This window comes from Hemicordylus capensis, chromosome 1 (assembly GCF_027244095.1).
Source record: "Hemicordylus capensis ecotype Gifberg chromosome 1, rHemCap1.1.pri, whole genome shotgun sequence".
In the NCBI taxonomy this organism is placed as follows: Eukaryota; Metazoa; Chordata; class Lepidosauria; order Squamata; family Cordylidae; genus Hemicordylus; species Hemicordylus capensis.
This window is the reverse complement of record NC_069657.1, coordinates 163,095,460-163,110,646: the sequence shown is the minus strand read 5'-3', so window position 1 is coordinate 163,110,646 and position 15,187 is coordinate 163,095,460. Positions and strand designations below refer to the sequence as shown.

The 15,187-nt window shown below is 40.2% G+C and overlaps 1 protein-coding gene across 2 annotated transcripts in view; it reads left to right on the top strand.

The window, feature by feature from the left end:
• The window catches only part of OSBPL11 (oxysterol binding protein like 11), a 91,972-nt gene that overhangs the window by 54,674 nt on the left and 22,111 nt on the right, over positions 1-15,187 (top strand). For both annotated transcript variants that reach the window (XM_053247192.1, XM_053247182.1), the window contains exons 6-8: positions 2,960-3,161; positions 8,234-8,379; positions 12,797-12,937. In XM_053247192.1, the coding sequence (XP_053103167.1) occupies positions 2,960-3,161; positions 8,234-8,379; positions 12,797-12,937 (489 nt within the window). The remainder of the gene's footprint in view (positions 1-2,959; positions 3,162-8,233; positions 8,380-12,796; positions 12,938-15,187) is intronic.

Below are 15,187 nucleotides of genomic sequence, written 5' to 3'. Positions count from 1 at the left end.
TAGGGCAGACTATGGAAGAGCATTTATAAAGTTTACTTCTGAGGTGCAAAAACAATGCTAGGACAAAACTTAAGACTGCCTTGATAGAACAAGTAGTTTTAAAGTAATGCGTATTAGAGGTGCATATGAGGTGTTTTACATAGTAACGTTCTGTGCACAGTAATACAATACAATTTGGGTTTGCAAGAATTCTACCATCTTTCATGTTGTAATCATTTTCTAAATATAACTCTTCATCATTGTTCCCAGTTTCTTATCTCTGCTTAATGCACATGGACTGCCTTGTGTTCTTGTATGCTTCTCTCTTCTCCTTCTCACCCCTTAGATTTGCAGGTTTCTAGTTAACTCTTCCTTCCCCTTTTCAGTACAAATTACAGTTAGTTAGATTCATCTGAGTGCAGACATAATTATAGTCAGACTACAGTTTGAAACGATAGTTTCAGACTTTGGTTATAGCTACCTATGGTCAGTATTCAATTTGGCAGAGAGATAAGGCTAAGCATAATTAACACTAAGGAGGGAGAGGAGTATGAATGAAAACCTGAGGAGAGGCCTCAGTTGCTTAAGCCGAGCTAGGAGATCAAGAACTCTAAAGACTGCAGCAGGCCACATATTTTCAGGCACTATTCAATACTGTGATAAATTCTGAGAACTGGCTAAAACTTTTAGTGGGTTAAAAAGCTGGTGCTTGAACTAAGCATAGGAGACTGAGAGCTTTATTTCTAGAATGTTGTTGGTTCTTTTTAATATATCTGAGAACTAAGGAATGTTTAGGAATTCTTTTTTGAGAACTCTCAAAAGCTGAGGCAAGTTCCAGAAGACTGGAGAGGAAAGCAAATATGTGGTACCTAGTTTTAAAGCGGGGAGTGGGGATAGAAGGGCCAGAGGATTCAATGGGGAAAAAATTAGGCTGGACTTTAGTAAGAATTCTAGAATTCTCAGAGAAATAGAACCTTGAAACAGAATGCAAAGGAGGATGTTTAAACCAGAACCACTGGTGGCCTTTAAGAGTAGGTTAGCCAAGCAAATCTCCCTGTCCCCTGCTAACTAAGCAAAGAGGCACCTTTTAAAAGTGGCGATTCTCTTTATTTAGCAGGGTGAGAGCAATTGGCCCTATCCATCTCCAGCACAGCATCCCTCCAGTGGCTGTTGCTGGTGTTTATCTTATGTTTTCTTTTTTAGATGGTGAGCCCTTTGGGGACAGGGAGCCATTTTATTTATATCTATGTAAACCGCTTTGGGAACTTTTGTTGAAAAGCGGCATACAGGTAAAACTCGGAAAATTAGAATATCGTGCAAAAGTCCATTAATTTCAGTAATGCAAATTAAAAGGTGAAACTGATATATGAGACAGACGCATTACATGCAAAACGAGATAAGTCAAGCCTTAATTTGTTATAATTGTGATGATCATGGCGTACAGCTCATGAAAACCCCAAATCCACAATCTCAGAAAATTAGAATATTACATGGAACCAAGAAGACAAGGATTGAAGAATAGAACAATATTGGACCTCTGAAAAGTATAAGCATGCATATGTATTCAGTACTTGGTTTGGGCCCCTTTTGCAGCAATTACTGCCTCAATGCAGCGTGGCATGGATGCTTTCAGCCTGTGGCATTGATGAGGTATTATGGAAGACCAGGATGCTTCATTAGCGGCCTTCAGCAATTCTGCATTGTTTGGTCTCATGTCTCTCATCCTTCTCTTGGCAATGCCCCATAGATTCTCTATGGGGTCAAGTCAGGCGAGTTTGCTGGCCAATCAAGCACAGTACACTGTATACTTTTCAGAGGTCCGATATTGTTCTATTCTACAATCCTTGTCTTATTGGTTCCATGTAATACTCTAATTTTCTGAGATTGTGGATTTGGGGTTTTCATGAGCTGTACGCCATGATCATCACAATTATAACAAATTAAGGCTTGACTTATCTTGCTTTGCATGTAATGCGTCTGTCTCATATATCAGTTTCACCTTTTAATTTGCATTACTGAAATTAATGGACTTTTGCATGATATTCTAATTTTCCGAGTTTCACCTGTATAAATATTTGTCATCTTTGTATTTTGGTTAGATTAATTTAGTCAAATTCAGTTCCCAAGACAAGAGAATTGCCTGGGGGACTATCCAAGGTCTCAAGCCATATTCTAGAGGTATCCTTAAGCTGAGATTTAGATGAATAATTCAAATAGGTTTGGCTAGGATTCCTGCTTCTGAAAGGGAGTTGGAGATGACTGCATTCCTTCTATCTCTTTGTTTCTTGGATGCTTGATAAAATATAGTAAGCTTATAGTCAAGTGTGGAGTGGCAAGTCTATGCTAGATCTGGAGTGACAGTAACACAAAATCCTAGCCATTTTTTTTTAATTTGACTTGCTAATTTTGAATTTAATTTGCCTAAGAGTAAATCTCTTCTTGAATGAAGACTCTTGAGACAAAATTTCTTCTAGGAGAAGGGATGAAAGAACAGGATCAGATTTCTTCCACAAAATTCTTCAGCCAGAGACATGTTTGTACACCAGTACTTTATTTTCATATTGTGTTCAAAGAACAAAATTCTGGATTCCTGTTTGAACTTGGAAATCTTCTGTAGACATCAGGGTGAATTGCTAAGGAAGCCTATTCCATGCTGTGAGGTGCAGAGAGCAGGGGCAGTCCAGTACATGGACATTTCCCAAGGTTTTGGATAAGTTTGTGTGTGAGGGGCGGGGTTAACTTGCCAAAAGCAGAATGCCAAATAGTTTGAGGTATGGTATAAAATAACATGTAGCTTCATTTAATATTCTAAATGGTTTGGTGCTTGAAGTGTTCATATGACTACAAATTTGGATCAACAGCCAAGAGTTGATCTCTTTGCACAGGGTCACTGAATCTGAATATCAAAGAGTTTAAGGTAAATGAAATTCCAGCTGAAGTTTCAGATGACCAAAACTTCAGACTTTTGTGTGTCTGTTAGATGATGTCTCAAGCTGAGGGGCAGCAGAGAGACTTGATAAGAAGCATAGAATGCCTTCCTGCCTCTGGTCACCTTTCTTCCTTGGACCAAGACCTATTGATGCTCAAGGCGACCTCCATGGCAACAATGAATTGCTTAAATGACTGTTTCCACATTCTTCAGCTACAGCATGCATCTCAACAGAAGGGCTCCCTATCTACTGGTGAGTTATGGTTTTCTCTGTGGAGGTCTTCTGTAATAAAGGGTGGGATGGGGGGGGTGGAATCAAAGTGTGTATTTAAAACAAAAAACATAATGAATCTAAGCAACTGTCTCAGGTGTATTGTTCTTCAGTTGAGGCAAGTTTTCTTATAGAAATTACTTGGCATGTAATTTCTTGATTGTGCTTGGTCTAGGCAATTACCAGTGCTGTTTAGCCTGTATTATTGGCATGGCTCTTGTTTTTCCAGGGCGTGGACAGCGTGTAATATTGATACTTGTGTAAGGAACTGTAACTATCAGCCTCTGATCCACCCCTCCTCTCCCCTAAGGAGTTAAGGAGTGAACTCTTGTCTTGACAGACACACTGGGAAATCTAGGGCAGCCAGTCAGTATACCAGGTGGGCGGGCCCTGGAAAGGTGTTGCTGGTCTTGTGGTAGCAAGCATGACTTGTCCCCTTACTGGTTGCATATGAATGGGAGACTTGATGTGTGAGCACTGTAAGATATTCCCCTTAGGGGATGGAGCTGCTCTGGCAACAGCAGAAAGTTCCAAGTTCCTTCCCTGGCTTCTCCAAGATAGGCCTGAGAGAGATTCCTACCTGCAACCTTGGAGAAGCCGCTGCCTGTCTGTGAAGACAATACTGAGCTAGATAGACCAATGGTCTGACTCAGTATATGGCAGCTTCCTATGTCCCTATGGAATTCTGGAAAGGAGGGGTCTTTGTCTGGAAGAAGCCCGGGCAGGAAGGCTTTTGGAGGAGCAATGGAGTTTTGCTTCCTCATGGTCAAAAGCTAGCTTTGAGATCTCTCTCATGGAATGACCTCTGAAACTCCTAGAAAGGCATGGAGGGCAGGAAACTTGAGTTCTCTCCCAGAGTTTGGAGTGAGTCCAAGGGAGAAGGAAATCAGGACTTTTGGCTTCTGGAGGTTGTTAGTCAGATTTTGCATTAGAAACGTATCTTTATTTTGTGTGCTCTGCATATCCCTGAACCAGTTCTGTTGTTTACCTGTAACATAACTAAGACGAGCCTATGCCCATCTAACTAGGACACTGTAAAAGACTCTGTAAGCTTTTAAAGATACTTTTGTGTTTTCTCACATCCATATTCTTTGCAACTGGGTAACCACGATTTTTAAAGTGGGCCGCCCCAATATCATCTGGGGTGCTTTTTGAAGTATTCTTGTAGCCTACAGAGTGTTTCTTTTACCTGTAACGAAGAACTGAGAGAACATCAGATGGAGGTTCTCAGATGGAGCAGTCTGTAGAATTTGAATAAAGCATTTATTTATTTATTTACTTACTTACTTACTTACTTATTTTTATGCCGCTCAAAACTTATGTCTCTGGGTGGTTTACAACAGATAAAAACATTAAAACATTAGTTAAAAAAAAACACCAAGAAATTTAAAACACAACAACTTGAAAAATTTTAAAACAATGCTCTAAAACATTAAAAACATTTAAAAACATTTTTTTGGCCATTTTAACTAGCCTCTTTAAGTAGATGTGTAACTCAGGAAAGGGGGGCTGGAAAGGGCTTTTCTCTGGTGCAACATGCCTCATTTCGTTCAGCAAACCTACCAATTTTCTCACCATGTGTACGCTTGCACGTGGAAGGCTTTTGTACTTTTCCAATAGTAAGAGAAAGAGAGTTTCCCTGGAATTTCACCCAAGACCATGGTGGGTTGAAACACTGTTGATAATTGGATGTGGTAGCAGCGTGCAAAGTACTATGAAGATAAAGGAAAGTTTTGGGAGAAGCCTTTGCCAGAAAGCTCAGAGGGGATGATTCAGCATTTTTCTTCCCCTCACGTGGGCTTGCTCTGATACAAAGGCTTGGTAAATCCATTACAGGATACGACCCAGCCAGCTCACGTGACAAGAATTATTACCCAGTCACCCCTCCCTGTTACGTGGGGAGCTGACTGGGTTTAAAACTTTATTTCAAAAAAAGAATCATAATATCTGATAGATTGACTCATTGCCAACAAGCACTCCTTGGTTAACAGAGTTCTTCTGATGGGAATAGGAACACTAAAATTTCCCATCTCCTAATATTAGCTTAGTGGTTATAAGAGTATTCCAAACACCCAGATGCTCTCAGGAGTTGCTTAACTTGTTCATTACTAGACTGAAGATGGGTAACTGCAAAAGTAGATACTTGGGAATACGAAGCAACACACATAAAAGAAAAGAACTTCTAATGCAAGTCTTACTAAAAACACTTTCTCCCATGTCTCCCATAAGCCTTGGCTCCCTCCAATTGGACCTCACCAGGACCTAGGTGAGACCAACTCCCTGCAATCCCTGGCCCAGGGACTTGCAGAACTCACCCTGAGAGCACTTGGCAAGACTCCATTGCTCCTTCCTCACCTTGGTATCCCTTCTTCTTAGCCCCTCTGGAGCCCTCTTATCCTGCCCACCTAGTTAACTGATTGGGTCGTGACCTAGGGTTTCCAGTTTATCAATCAGACTCAACTGGTTTCCCCCAGTTAGCTCTTTCAGTGCTGGCTGGCTGCCCACTACAAAAAAACTTGTTGTCTTAAAATGTTGCTCTTCTCAAATTTCTAGCTTAAAATTGCTTGCTAAATAACTCTTTTGTGAAGACAAGGAAGAACCTAATAGCACAATCTGTTGCGTGTTTACTTCATTGCTACATTGATTTCAATGGGACATTTTCCCTAGTATGTGCACATAGGATTGCAACTTCAATTTCCCCACCTCTTTCTGATAAGTCTATAATTTGACTTTCTTTCTCTCTTTTGATGACATTTTCCCAGTATTCACAACACAACCCAATAAACATAAGAATTTAGCATACATATAAAAACATCACAAATTGATGGGAGGGCATAGTATTAGGATCCTAATAGCGAAATCAGAATGTTTAAATGAAAAAAATTGAGGAAATTGTAGCCAGTTAAAACGATCAGCTGAATATTAAAATTGCTTTTAGTAAGGAGTGTGTTCATGACTCATATTGGATGACTTCCGAATCACTGAAAGAAGTTGCATGCAGATAGGTAGCTTGTTATGAGACCACTTTCCTCAATTTTGGAATCTAGCGTTGACTCTGATTGAAACTGTTGCAGAGATGGGCATTTGGTGTCATGAAGAAAGCAAGCCTCCATTTGAACCAAAATAGCATGGTCATGCCACATAAACTGGTACAAACAGTCTATAGAGGCAAAGTACCCACTGTTCAGTATACCTGAATATGTGTTGAAGTTGAATTTCCATGTGAAGTAACAGGGATCTTGGAACAAAAGGCAAACTAGAAATGAGAAACACTCAGTTTCTCAGTTAACTATACTTTAAGATGCAAGTAAGGCAAGTGCCAAGACAGTTAGATTTCAGTGTATTAATGCCATTTTGGCAAGTCACCCACATCACTTAAAAATGTGGAGTATAGACAAGGGCTTTATGATAAGCTGTGGAATTCCCATATCTAATCCTAGATTCGAGGGGCCAGCAGTTGAAAAATCAGCTAAAGAGCAAGGGTGCTTCAGAATCTCTGAAAAGTTGTATGTAGATGGGTGACTCAAAACTAAGAGTTACTAGTGGGACACTCATTTGGAGGTGTAATATAGCAGCTTGGCTATAGCTTCGCGCAGGCTACAGCATGACGCAACTGTGTCTTGCTGTATGAGTGGGGCTTGTGACAAAAACGAACTGGATTATGTCGCAAGGTGCTGCTTCTGTTCACTTGCTAGGATTGACCTATGACATGCTCTTTTGAAGAAGTCCTTTTGCAGTAGAAGATGGTAATGCTAAGCTCTGCTCCTTTGTGAGGCTAGTTCAAAAACTTTTATTATTGGCTTTTACTTTTTGCCTCATAAGTGAGGGATTCTTTTCCAACTGCTGGACCTCCCAGAAAGAAATGTCAGAACCAGGAAGTTCTCATGTTCCTATTTCCCAGTAGTTGTTCATTTTCATGCAAACTATTCTTTTACAGATGCCATTTCACTTCATTTCTATTTACTGTGTGTGCTTGAAATTATCTTTTCTTTGTGTACTAAGTTATTAATGTGCTTTCATATGAGTAAGAGAATTTCAACCAGTGCTTCACTCTTTCTAAAACAGGTTAACAATTGTTACTTAGCAATTACCTACAGTGAAATGTAGGTGATTTAAATGCAGAATAGGAAAAATATTTAAATCCCTTCAGTACTTTAGACTCTGATTGTCCTACTTTGCAGCAGTTTGCCTGCATTGAGAACATGTTCAGTCGGCCCGGATAGCTGCTGTTACTGAATTTCCCCAAGTGTCATGCATGGTTTCAGCTAAGCTTGGAATCCAGTATTGTAGACAGAAGATGCCAAGTTATCAGCAAAGTTTATGTCCGAGCCTTACTGTTCCTTTATTCAAGCTTGTGTGTATGCTGCTTTTAATAGGCCTTTATTAGAGTCTACACACACTAGCCTTTGAGAATAGAATGGAACATTTTCATTATTGATGAGGAATTGTATCCATTCTGATAGACTAACGGGGGGTGGTGGTAATTGGAGACACCTGAATCATTTAATGGGTGGGTGACAGTTTTCCAAATGTAGCAGCTTTTTATTTTCAAGCAACTGTTCATTTGGCAGAGCACACACACTCTTCAGCTGTGCGAAACAAAGAATCCTTTCCCCCCAGAAGAAGAAAGTGGCAAAACATCTGTTCTTTGACTTGGGTGGTGGAGCATTATAATTTACTATCTTTGCTCCCCTCAGTGGTATTAACTAGTGTTGGTACAGCAAGCTGTCCAAAGGGATTGCGTAACAATCCAGTCTTGTTAGGTTTTTTATCTGGTGTCTGATTACACCTTTCATAACACCAACTCCTTCTCCTCTGGAGCAAGTTGTGTATGTCATCCCTATCCAATCACAGGCCTCATTCTAATGATCAGGGAAGGTGGTGTTCTTCTGCACCCACCTTCTTTTTGTTTGTGCCGAGCAAGTTTAGTTGCTTTTAGTCTTAAGTGGGGGAGGGGCTGCAAAACTGTTTAATGACAGTCACCCTTTAAAAACACACACAACTTAACTCCTAGAATATGAGTAAGTTTCAGCGCAAACTCTCTTTTGCTTCAGGGACAACGATCAGTTGGTTGGATCCGAAGATCTCCCTGCCAAACCACTTCAAAAATGGAGCAGATCAGAATTTCTCAGCAGAGCAAAACAAGCCATCATCTGTCACAGAGGAACAGTCAGTTTCAGACTCAAGCCAGTTAACCAGGGTAAGGTCATGCAAAATCCTCAGTGTTGTGATTGGTTGGGGTTTTCTCCTTTCTATTTGGGAAAGAGGGCTGCTCATACTTAAAACAGGCAAGCATTATTAAGGATATGATGGGTTCTGTGTTTGTCTTGAATTTGTGCAAAAGAAACACATTACCAAGATAAGTATAGTTTCCTCTCTGTTCTAACATGAACAATTTTAAGTGGTGGGGGGAACCTGCAGAATTAATCATTATAAAAACAATTGGGTAACAGTTGAATATTGTTGTTAGCACAGTTAAATATGATTACAAATCTATTTACAGTTTAACACTGAAAAACTTCCATTTTCCCAGTATGTGTGGCAGGATGAATAAGAGAATAGAATAAATATTTCTAACATTTTTCATCAAATTTACTTTTAGAAACCATTTTTAAAAACTTAATAGCAGGTTGAAGTATCAGTGAGAGAAAAAGTGGTAGATTTCTTTGATAGAAGAAGGGAAAATATCTTGGCTTATAGGAGTGTTCTAAAAAGCTTAGAGAGCCCAGATTATGAAAGTTATAAGTAGGTAAATGGATATAAATGTATTTGACATGACAACTTTTGTCAGATGAGTGCTTTGCAGGATCACTTGTGTTATTAACAGGGGAAGCTACCCTTCCTTTTATCTCCCCTTTGCAAATTGAAATTTAGAGAGTGTTTGCTTGCTTGCTTCCTTCTAAGAAATAGGACGCAGATGCATGTGTGTGTTCTATTTCTTAGAAGAAATTTGGAAGCCAAAGCTGGAATTTAATGGTTGTTTAGATATTTCTTCTTGAATCAGTTTGTTCAGAGCCAGAAAACTCTGAGCTATGACAATGGAGTCCTCTTGGTGGAATAGTCAGAATGGGGACTGGAAAACTTGCTGAAAACCTGGCAGCTGTTGGCACCCTGAAATGGCAAGGTAATAGGTGTAGAGTGGGGAGGGGCTCCGTCCTGCCCCCGCAACTCCTCCTTGGTGCTCTTCTGATAGGGATGACTGTTTCTGGTTTTTCTTTGCTCACTTCTTACCAATTACTGTATATTCCTTTCTAGCTGTTTCTCCACTATTCCCTGTTGCCCCCAGCATTTGACAGCTTGTAGCCACAAGTTTTAGAGCTGCTGAGTTGTGCTCAAATAGACCTGAAGCCTAACACTTCCCTCAGTGAGGCAGAATCCTCCACACCCAAGCATTCCTGACTGTTGAGTGTTCATAGCAGAGTAAGAATACAGCCTGGGATCAGAGTATATAAGCTGCAAGCAGACAGCAGGAGGGTCCAAAGTGTGCCACACTTAAGGTCCCTGGAGGGTAAAGTCGGCAGCATTTGAGCTAGAATGTCTTCTGGAAGCTAAGCAAGCTTAATTTCTTAGTTAGACAAGCATTTAATGATCAACCATCAGTAAAGCTGTATGTGTGCTTTTAATCACACACTTATTTAGGACCTAGTTTACAGCCACATTCATTATGAGCTTTTACTATTTTTTAAAAAACTTCTAGGATAGGAAGAAATAAAAATGCAAGTAAATAAGCAAATAAATAGAACTGTTTTGTTGAGATGAAATTACAAAACTTAAAGGATATCTAGTCCACCATCCACATTGTGAGTCATAGGCAGGGATATGTTTCCTAGCCTTCTGCTCTCCCCCCCCCCCCATCTTCATATCCACTGTATCTCAGTGCCTGCTGCTGGAATGACTAACCACTTTAGCAGTGTTTTAAATTGTTTAGTAAAGTGTGGATATGGCTGTTCCCATAGCTTTCTTTCTGCCATCTCACCTTTAGAGAGAAAGGCAGAGAAATTACCTTAGGATGGGTTATCCATTTTAGTCCTGTACCACAGGAACACGGCAAACCACTATGGTGGCTGTGTGTGTGTGTGTTGTGTGTGTGTGTGTGTATGCACATTTTCCTTAATCTTTAAAGGGCTACTAGTCCTTAAGAGCAGAAGACAAAGTGAGAAAGCCATGAGTACATATCTGTGGTGACTTGCCATCCCAACGTAAAATGGCAAGGATGGAAAGTCAGCTAGAAAGAAGGCAGTTTGATACTCAGTTGCTCACCCATGAGTATTTGCTACTGGGCTACAGCAGAGTAGTCTCTGTATAAAGATTACAGTACTGTACAGAGTACAATAGCCTCTATAATAGTACCTATAACAGGTACGCAGTCTGGTAGTGCTTCTGGATCCACACCTTTCCCTGGTTCCCCATGTTGAGGCAGTGGCCAGAAGCGCTTTCTATCAGCTTCGGTTGATACGCCAGTTGTGTCTGTTTCTTGAGGTTCATGATCTCAGAAGAGTAGTACACTTGCTGGTCACCTCCAGACTTGATTACTTCAATGCGCTCTATGTGGGGCTGCCTTTTTACGTCGTCTGGAAACTACAATGAGTACAAAATGCGGTAGCCAGGTTGGTCTCCGGGTCATCTCGAAGAGACCATATTACTTCTATATTACAGGAGTTGCACTGGCTGCCAATAAGCTTCCAGGCAAAATACAAAGTGCTGGTTATAACCTATAAAGCCCTAAACAGCTTAGGCCCACGGTACTTAAGAGAGCATCTTCTTCTGCATGATCCCCATCATCCACTGCATAGATCAGGGGAGGTTCGTCTGTGGCTACCTTCATGTCTCCTGGTAGCCACCGAGGGACAGGCCTGTTGTCGCCCCGAGACTTTGGAACGTGCTTCCCGTGGGAATAAGAGTCTCTCCATCTCTAGCGGCTTTTTAAAAGTGTCTGAAGACTCATCTTTTTGCCCAGGCCTTTTAGCTTTTTAGCATTTTAAATTTTAGATTGTTTATTGATTTGTTTTAAACTGCTTTTAGCATTTAATTGATTTTAATGTTTTGTTTTTGTTGTGAACTGCCCTGAGACCTTGGGTTGGGGCGGTATACAAATACGTCACATAATTAATTAATTAATTAGACCCAGAAGGGGAGCAAGTAGTCCACAAAAAGTTCTTGCTGACCAAATGTGCCCAGTTGACTCAAGAATGTGAACTAAGCTATGTGCTGAAGGGGAAATTGTGCAAATGAAAACCCAGCCTAGGATCTAGTCTCAGTTGTGAGGATATTCCCTCCTCATGGCCCAACATGGTGGAATCTCTGCATTCAAGTGCTGGTTGGAGGTAGGGGTCTGCACGGACCGTCCTTTGTGGTTCAGTCCTAATTTGGACTGAACTGCAGGTTGGTTCAGTGGAACTGACCAGGCCAGCTTGTTGGTTCAACAAAACCAGCTTGAACCAGTTCGACGTTTCAAGCCGGGCTCAATTGAGGGTGGCAAGAGGGGTGAGGGCGATGTGGTGAGAGGCATCTTTAAAAATAAATGAAGTCCTTACCAGTGGCGGTAACTAAGAGATGAGCCCAGTCAGAGTCATCTGTAGGCATGTGTACTCTTTCAGGCAAGCAAAAGCCCAATAGGTTCAAACAGAATTACTAACTCTGATGCATGCATTGTGAATTCAGGTCAGGTCAGATAGTTTTCTGTTAGGCAGTTTCTCCAGTCGTTAACATTTGAATAGTAACTTTCTATAGTGGGAAACACATGCCCATTCCTTAGGATTAAAGAAGCCAAGGTGGTGCTCAAGACACATGTGAAGTAGAGATGTGCCAAAACACGATTCGGTTTCTGAATTACGGGCACTTCCCTTTAAAAACAAGGGTTTACACAGCTCCTTTAAAGCGGAGGAGAGCAGGTCCATACTTGCTTCTCCTTTGATTGCCAGCATTGCTGTAATCCCGGCATTCCCCCCAGCTTTACCCATGCACTGGTGGGGCATCTCCCAGCTGCTCCTTTGCAATGCATGGTTTATTTTTAAACTATAAAATAATAGTTTATGTATTCATTCATTCATCTTTGCATTTATATCCTACTCTTACTCCAAGGAGCTCAGAGCAGTGCACATGATTATTTTTATCCTCACAACAACCCTGTGAGGTAGGTTAGGCTGAGAGACACATGACTGGCCCAAAGTCACCCAGTGAGTTTCATGGTTGAATGGGGATTCGAACTTGGCTTAATTTTGCCTTAATTGGTTTAATTACCTGCACTGGTTCAGGGAAGGCAGAATGGTTCTACTCTGAAACATTAAGTATCAGTTATCTCTTTAAGTTTCTTCCACAGTGAGGTTAGTGTGTCTTTGCAGCCTGCGTAGTGGTATTCCCTGCCAATTAATTAGGATACTGCTTTTAATTCCAGTTCAAACTGTAGCTGATTAAGCAGTCTGCTCAATTGAAGTTTGAAGCCTTGCTGTAAAGTGATGTATCGTTCCAGGAAATGTTCTTGCTTGAGAAATGAATTTCTGGGGTTTGGTGTCTGACACTTTAATGTTTGGGGCAGGAAGGGTAAGAGCTCTAAAGCCAAGATTGTTTAGGACGGTGAATGATTTGAGATGTCCTCCATTTTTGTAACTTAACACTAGGATCCAGAGGAAATAAACCCAGATGAGGAGTTAGAGGATACATTTGATAATAAAGAGGATGACCTTGGAGCAGTGGAAGAACAGCGTAGTGTTATCTTGCATCTCCTGTCTCAGCTCAAACTTGGCATGGACTTAACAAGAGTAAGTGATTAAAATATTAATATATATATTTTTATTGGGGGGGGGGTGTTTGTAACTGGAGCTTGACAAAGCAGATCTGGATTAGGCCAGAGCAAATGTAATTAACTTGAATTCTAACCACCATGTTAATAGTGATGAAAAAACTCCAACTTAATCTTAGAGACAAGTTATAGCTAGTTATTTCCAAAATTTGCTCATTGTAAGCTTGTGTTTATATTAATGGGAAAGAGAGCGAAATTTGCTAGGAGTATGTTCATAAAGTATGTTCATAAAGGAGTATGTTCATAATTGTTGTTTATGTGCCTTTATGAACATACTCCTAGCAAATTTCGCTCTCTTTCCCATTAATATAAACGCAAGCTTACAAGCATACATTCCTGAAGCACATATCCTGTTTTACTGTAAATATGTATGTATGTGAAGCACTTTACATGCTTTTTAAAAAGTGCACAAATATTAAATATTAAAAGAAAAAAAGCCTTTTGGTTTACAGCCATAGTTATGGGTGTGGCAGCTCCACAAAACAAGGAAATTTGATGGCCCATGATAATCATGAATCATAATCATGATAATAATGAGAGCTGATGTCCTGTCTATTTTATTGGCCTACAAAATCATAACCATGAAAAAACAATTTGCCTAGGCTCTCCATGCTCCAATGCGCTATCTGGCTGGTGGCAACAGCAAAAGCTGAGAATTAGTGTTACAGCTATGTTTAAGAATAATCTGATAACATGCCTATAGTGAGTGCATTACCTCAGCAGGCAACAACTACAATCAACACAATTAAGAAAAGAGAACCAGAGAAAAGATGGATATCTTTACCATAGGGGTGAATATGTTAATATGTGAATAGAATTGTGCGTGTCTTAGGGGAGAGGCTGTTTACTCCCCTCTCCTCGTCATGAACATTCTGACTGGAGTAGGCATGTGCCAACTTGACATTATGATACCACTCCATCTTTTTTTCTTAATTTGTAGAAATTCAATACATATTTGCTTTGACAAAGCGATGATAAAGATGGGGATGGGTTGGGGGGAGCCAACTGTGCTCTTGAGGTTTCATGTGTGCTTTTCAACTTTTACTCATCATAACTTGGCCATTTCCCCACTGATTCAATAAAAAAGGACACACTTGCTGAACAAGCGATTCTGAGCATAACAATGCCTCTTCTAGCATGAATAGTGCAAAGGGCAATCTTTGAGAAGCCACAGACGGTGTGGATCAGGTTCAAATAACATGGAAGAATCCTGTTTTACTTCTCCACTCATAATACACAGTCACTTCTGTGCTTGTGTAATTACTACTACCACCATGTTTCCTATGTCTCATTATACTGCTCTTACAAAGCACATACACCTCTCCTTCGTCCCCCTCCACACACTTTTCTAGCTCTGGCGTCACTTCTGTTTGGGTGTAGATCAACCTAATAAATCCTCTACCTTGAAAAGCAGTCACTTCCCTCAGCTTCAGTTTCCCAGCTGCAAAGTGCAAGTTCATAGTGGTGTTGCCTGAATGAGCAAGATTAGGATGCTTAATAAATGAGGGGTAATGAAGATAATTTAGTGACAGTTTAAAAACCTGGATGACTAGAAAAATACTCTGGATGACTAGAACTTTCAGTCACTGCTGATCTGGCTGTTCTTTTTCTTTCTTTCTTTCTTTCTTTCCTTAGTGATAAATAATTTGAAAAGGTGGGTAGGATTAAATTAATCACAAATTGCAGCAGTAAGTTGAGAAAATGTTTTTCATACTTTCTGCAGCATCTTTTTGTCTAAGTACTTAATTCCCAGAGCTAAGCATAGACACGGAAGTGTGTGTGTGTGTGTGTGTGTGTTTAGCTTCACACTGTTAATGCTGTCCCCTTTTATTTAGCATGTTCCTTCTATAATGTGTTAACTTTTTGTTGTCATTTATTTTAACCAATGTTTTAATTTGTTGTTTGTTTGTCATAACTAATGTTTTAACTTTGTGTGCGTGTTGTAAACTGCCCAGAGACGTAGGTTTTGGGCGCTATAAAAATCTGTTAAATAAATAAAGATTATGTGCTTTTTAGCCCCTAAAGACTTTATATTCTGCACAGTGCCAAGCACTAGAAGTGCCAGAGTGCAAAAATACACTTTGTCTCAAGCATAGTCCATCTTTTGTATAAAGTGGAGGCATTGAAATTGAAGCCATGCTGCTTTCAACCTTGAATTAAATTATTGATTTTGACAGGTACACTCAGTAAGACACCACCTAAAACTCTC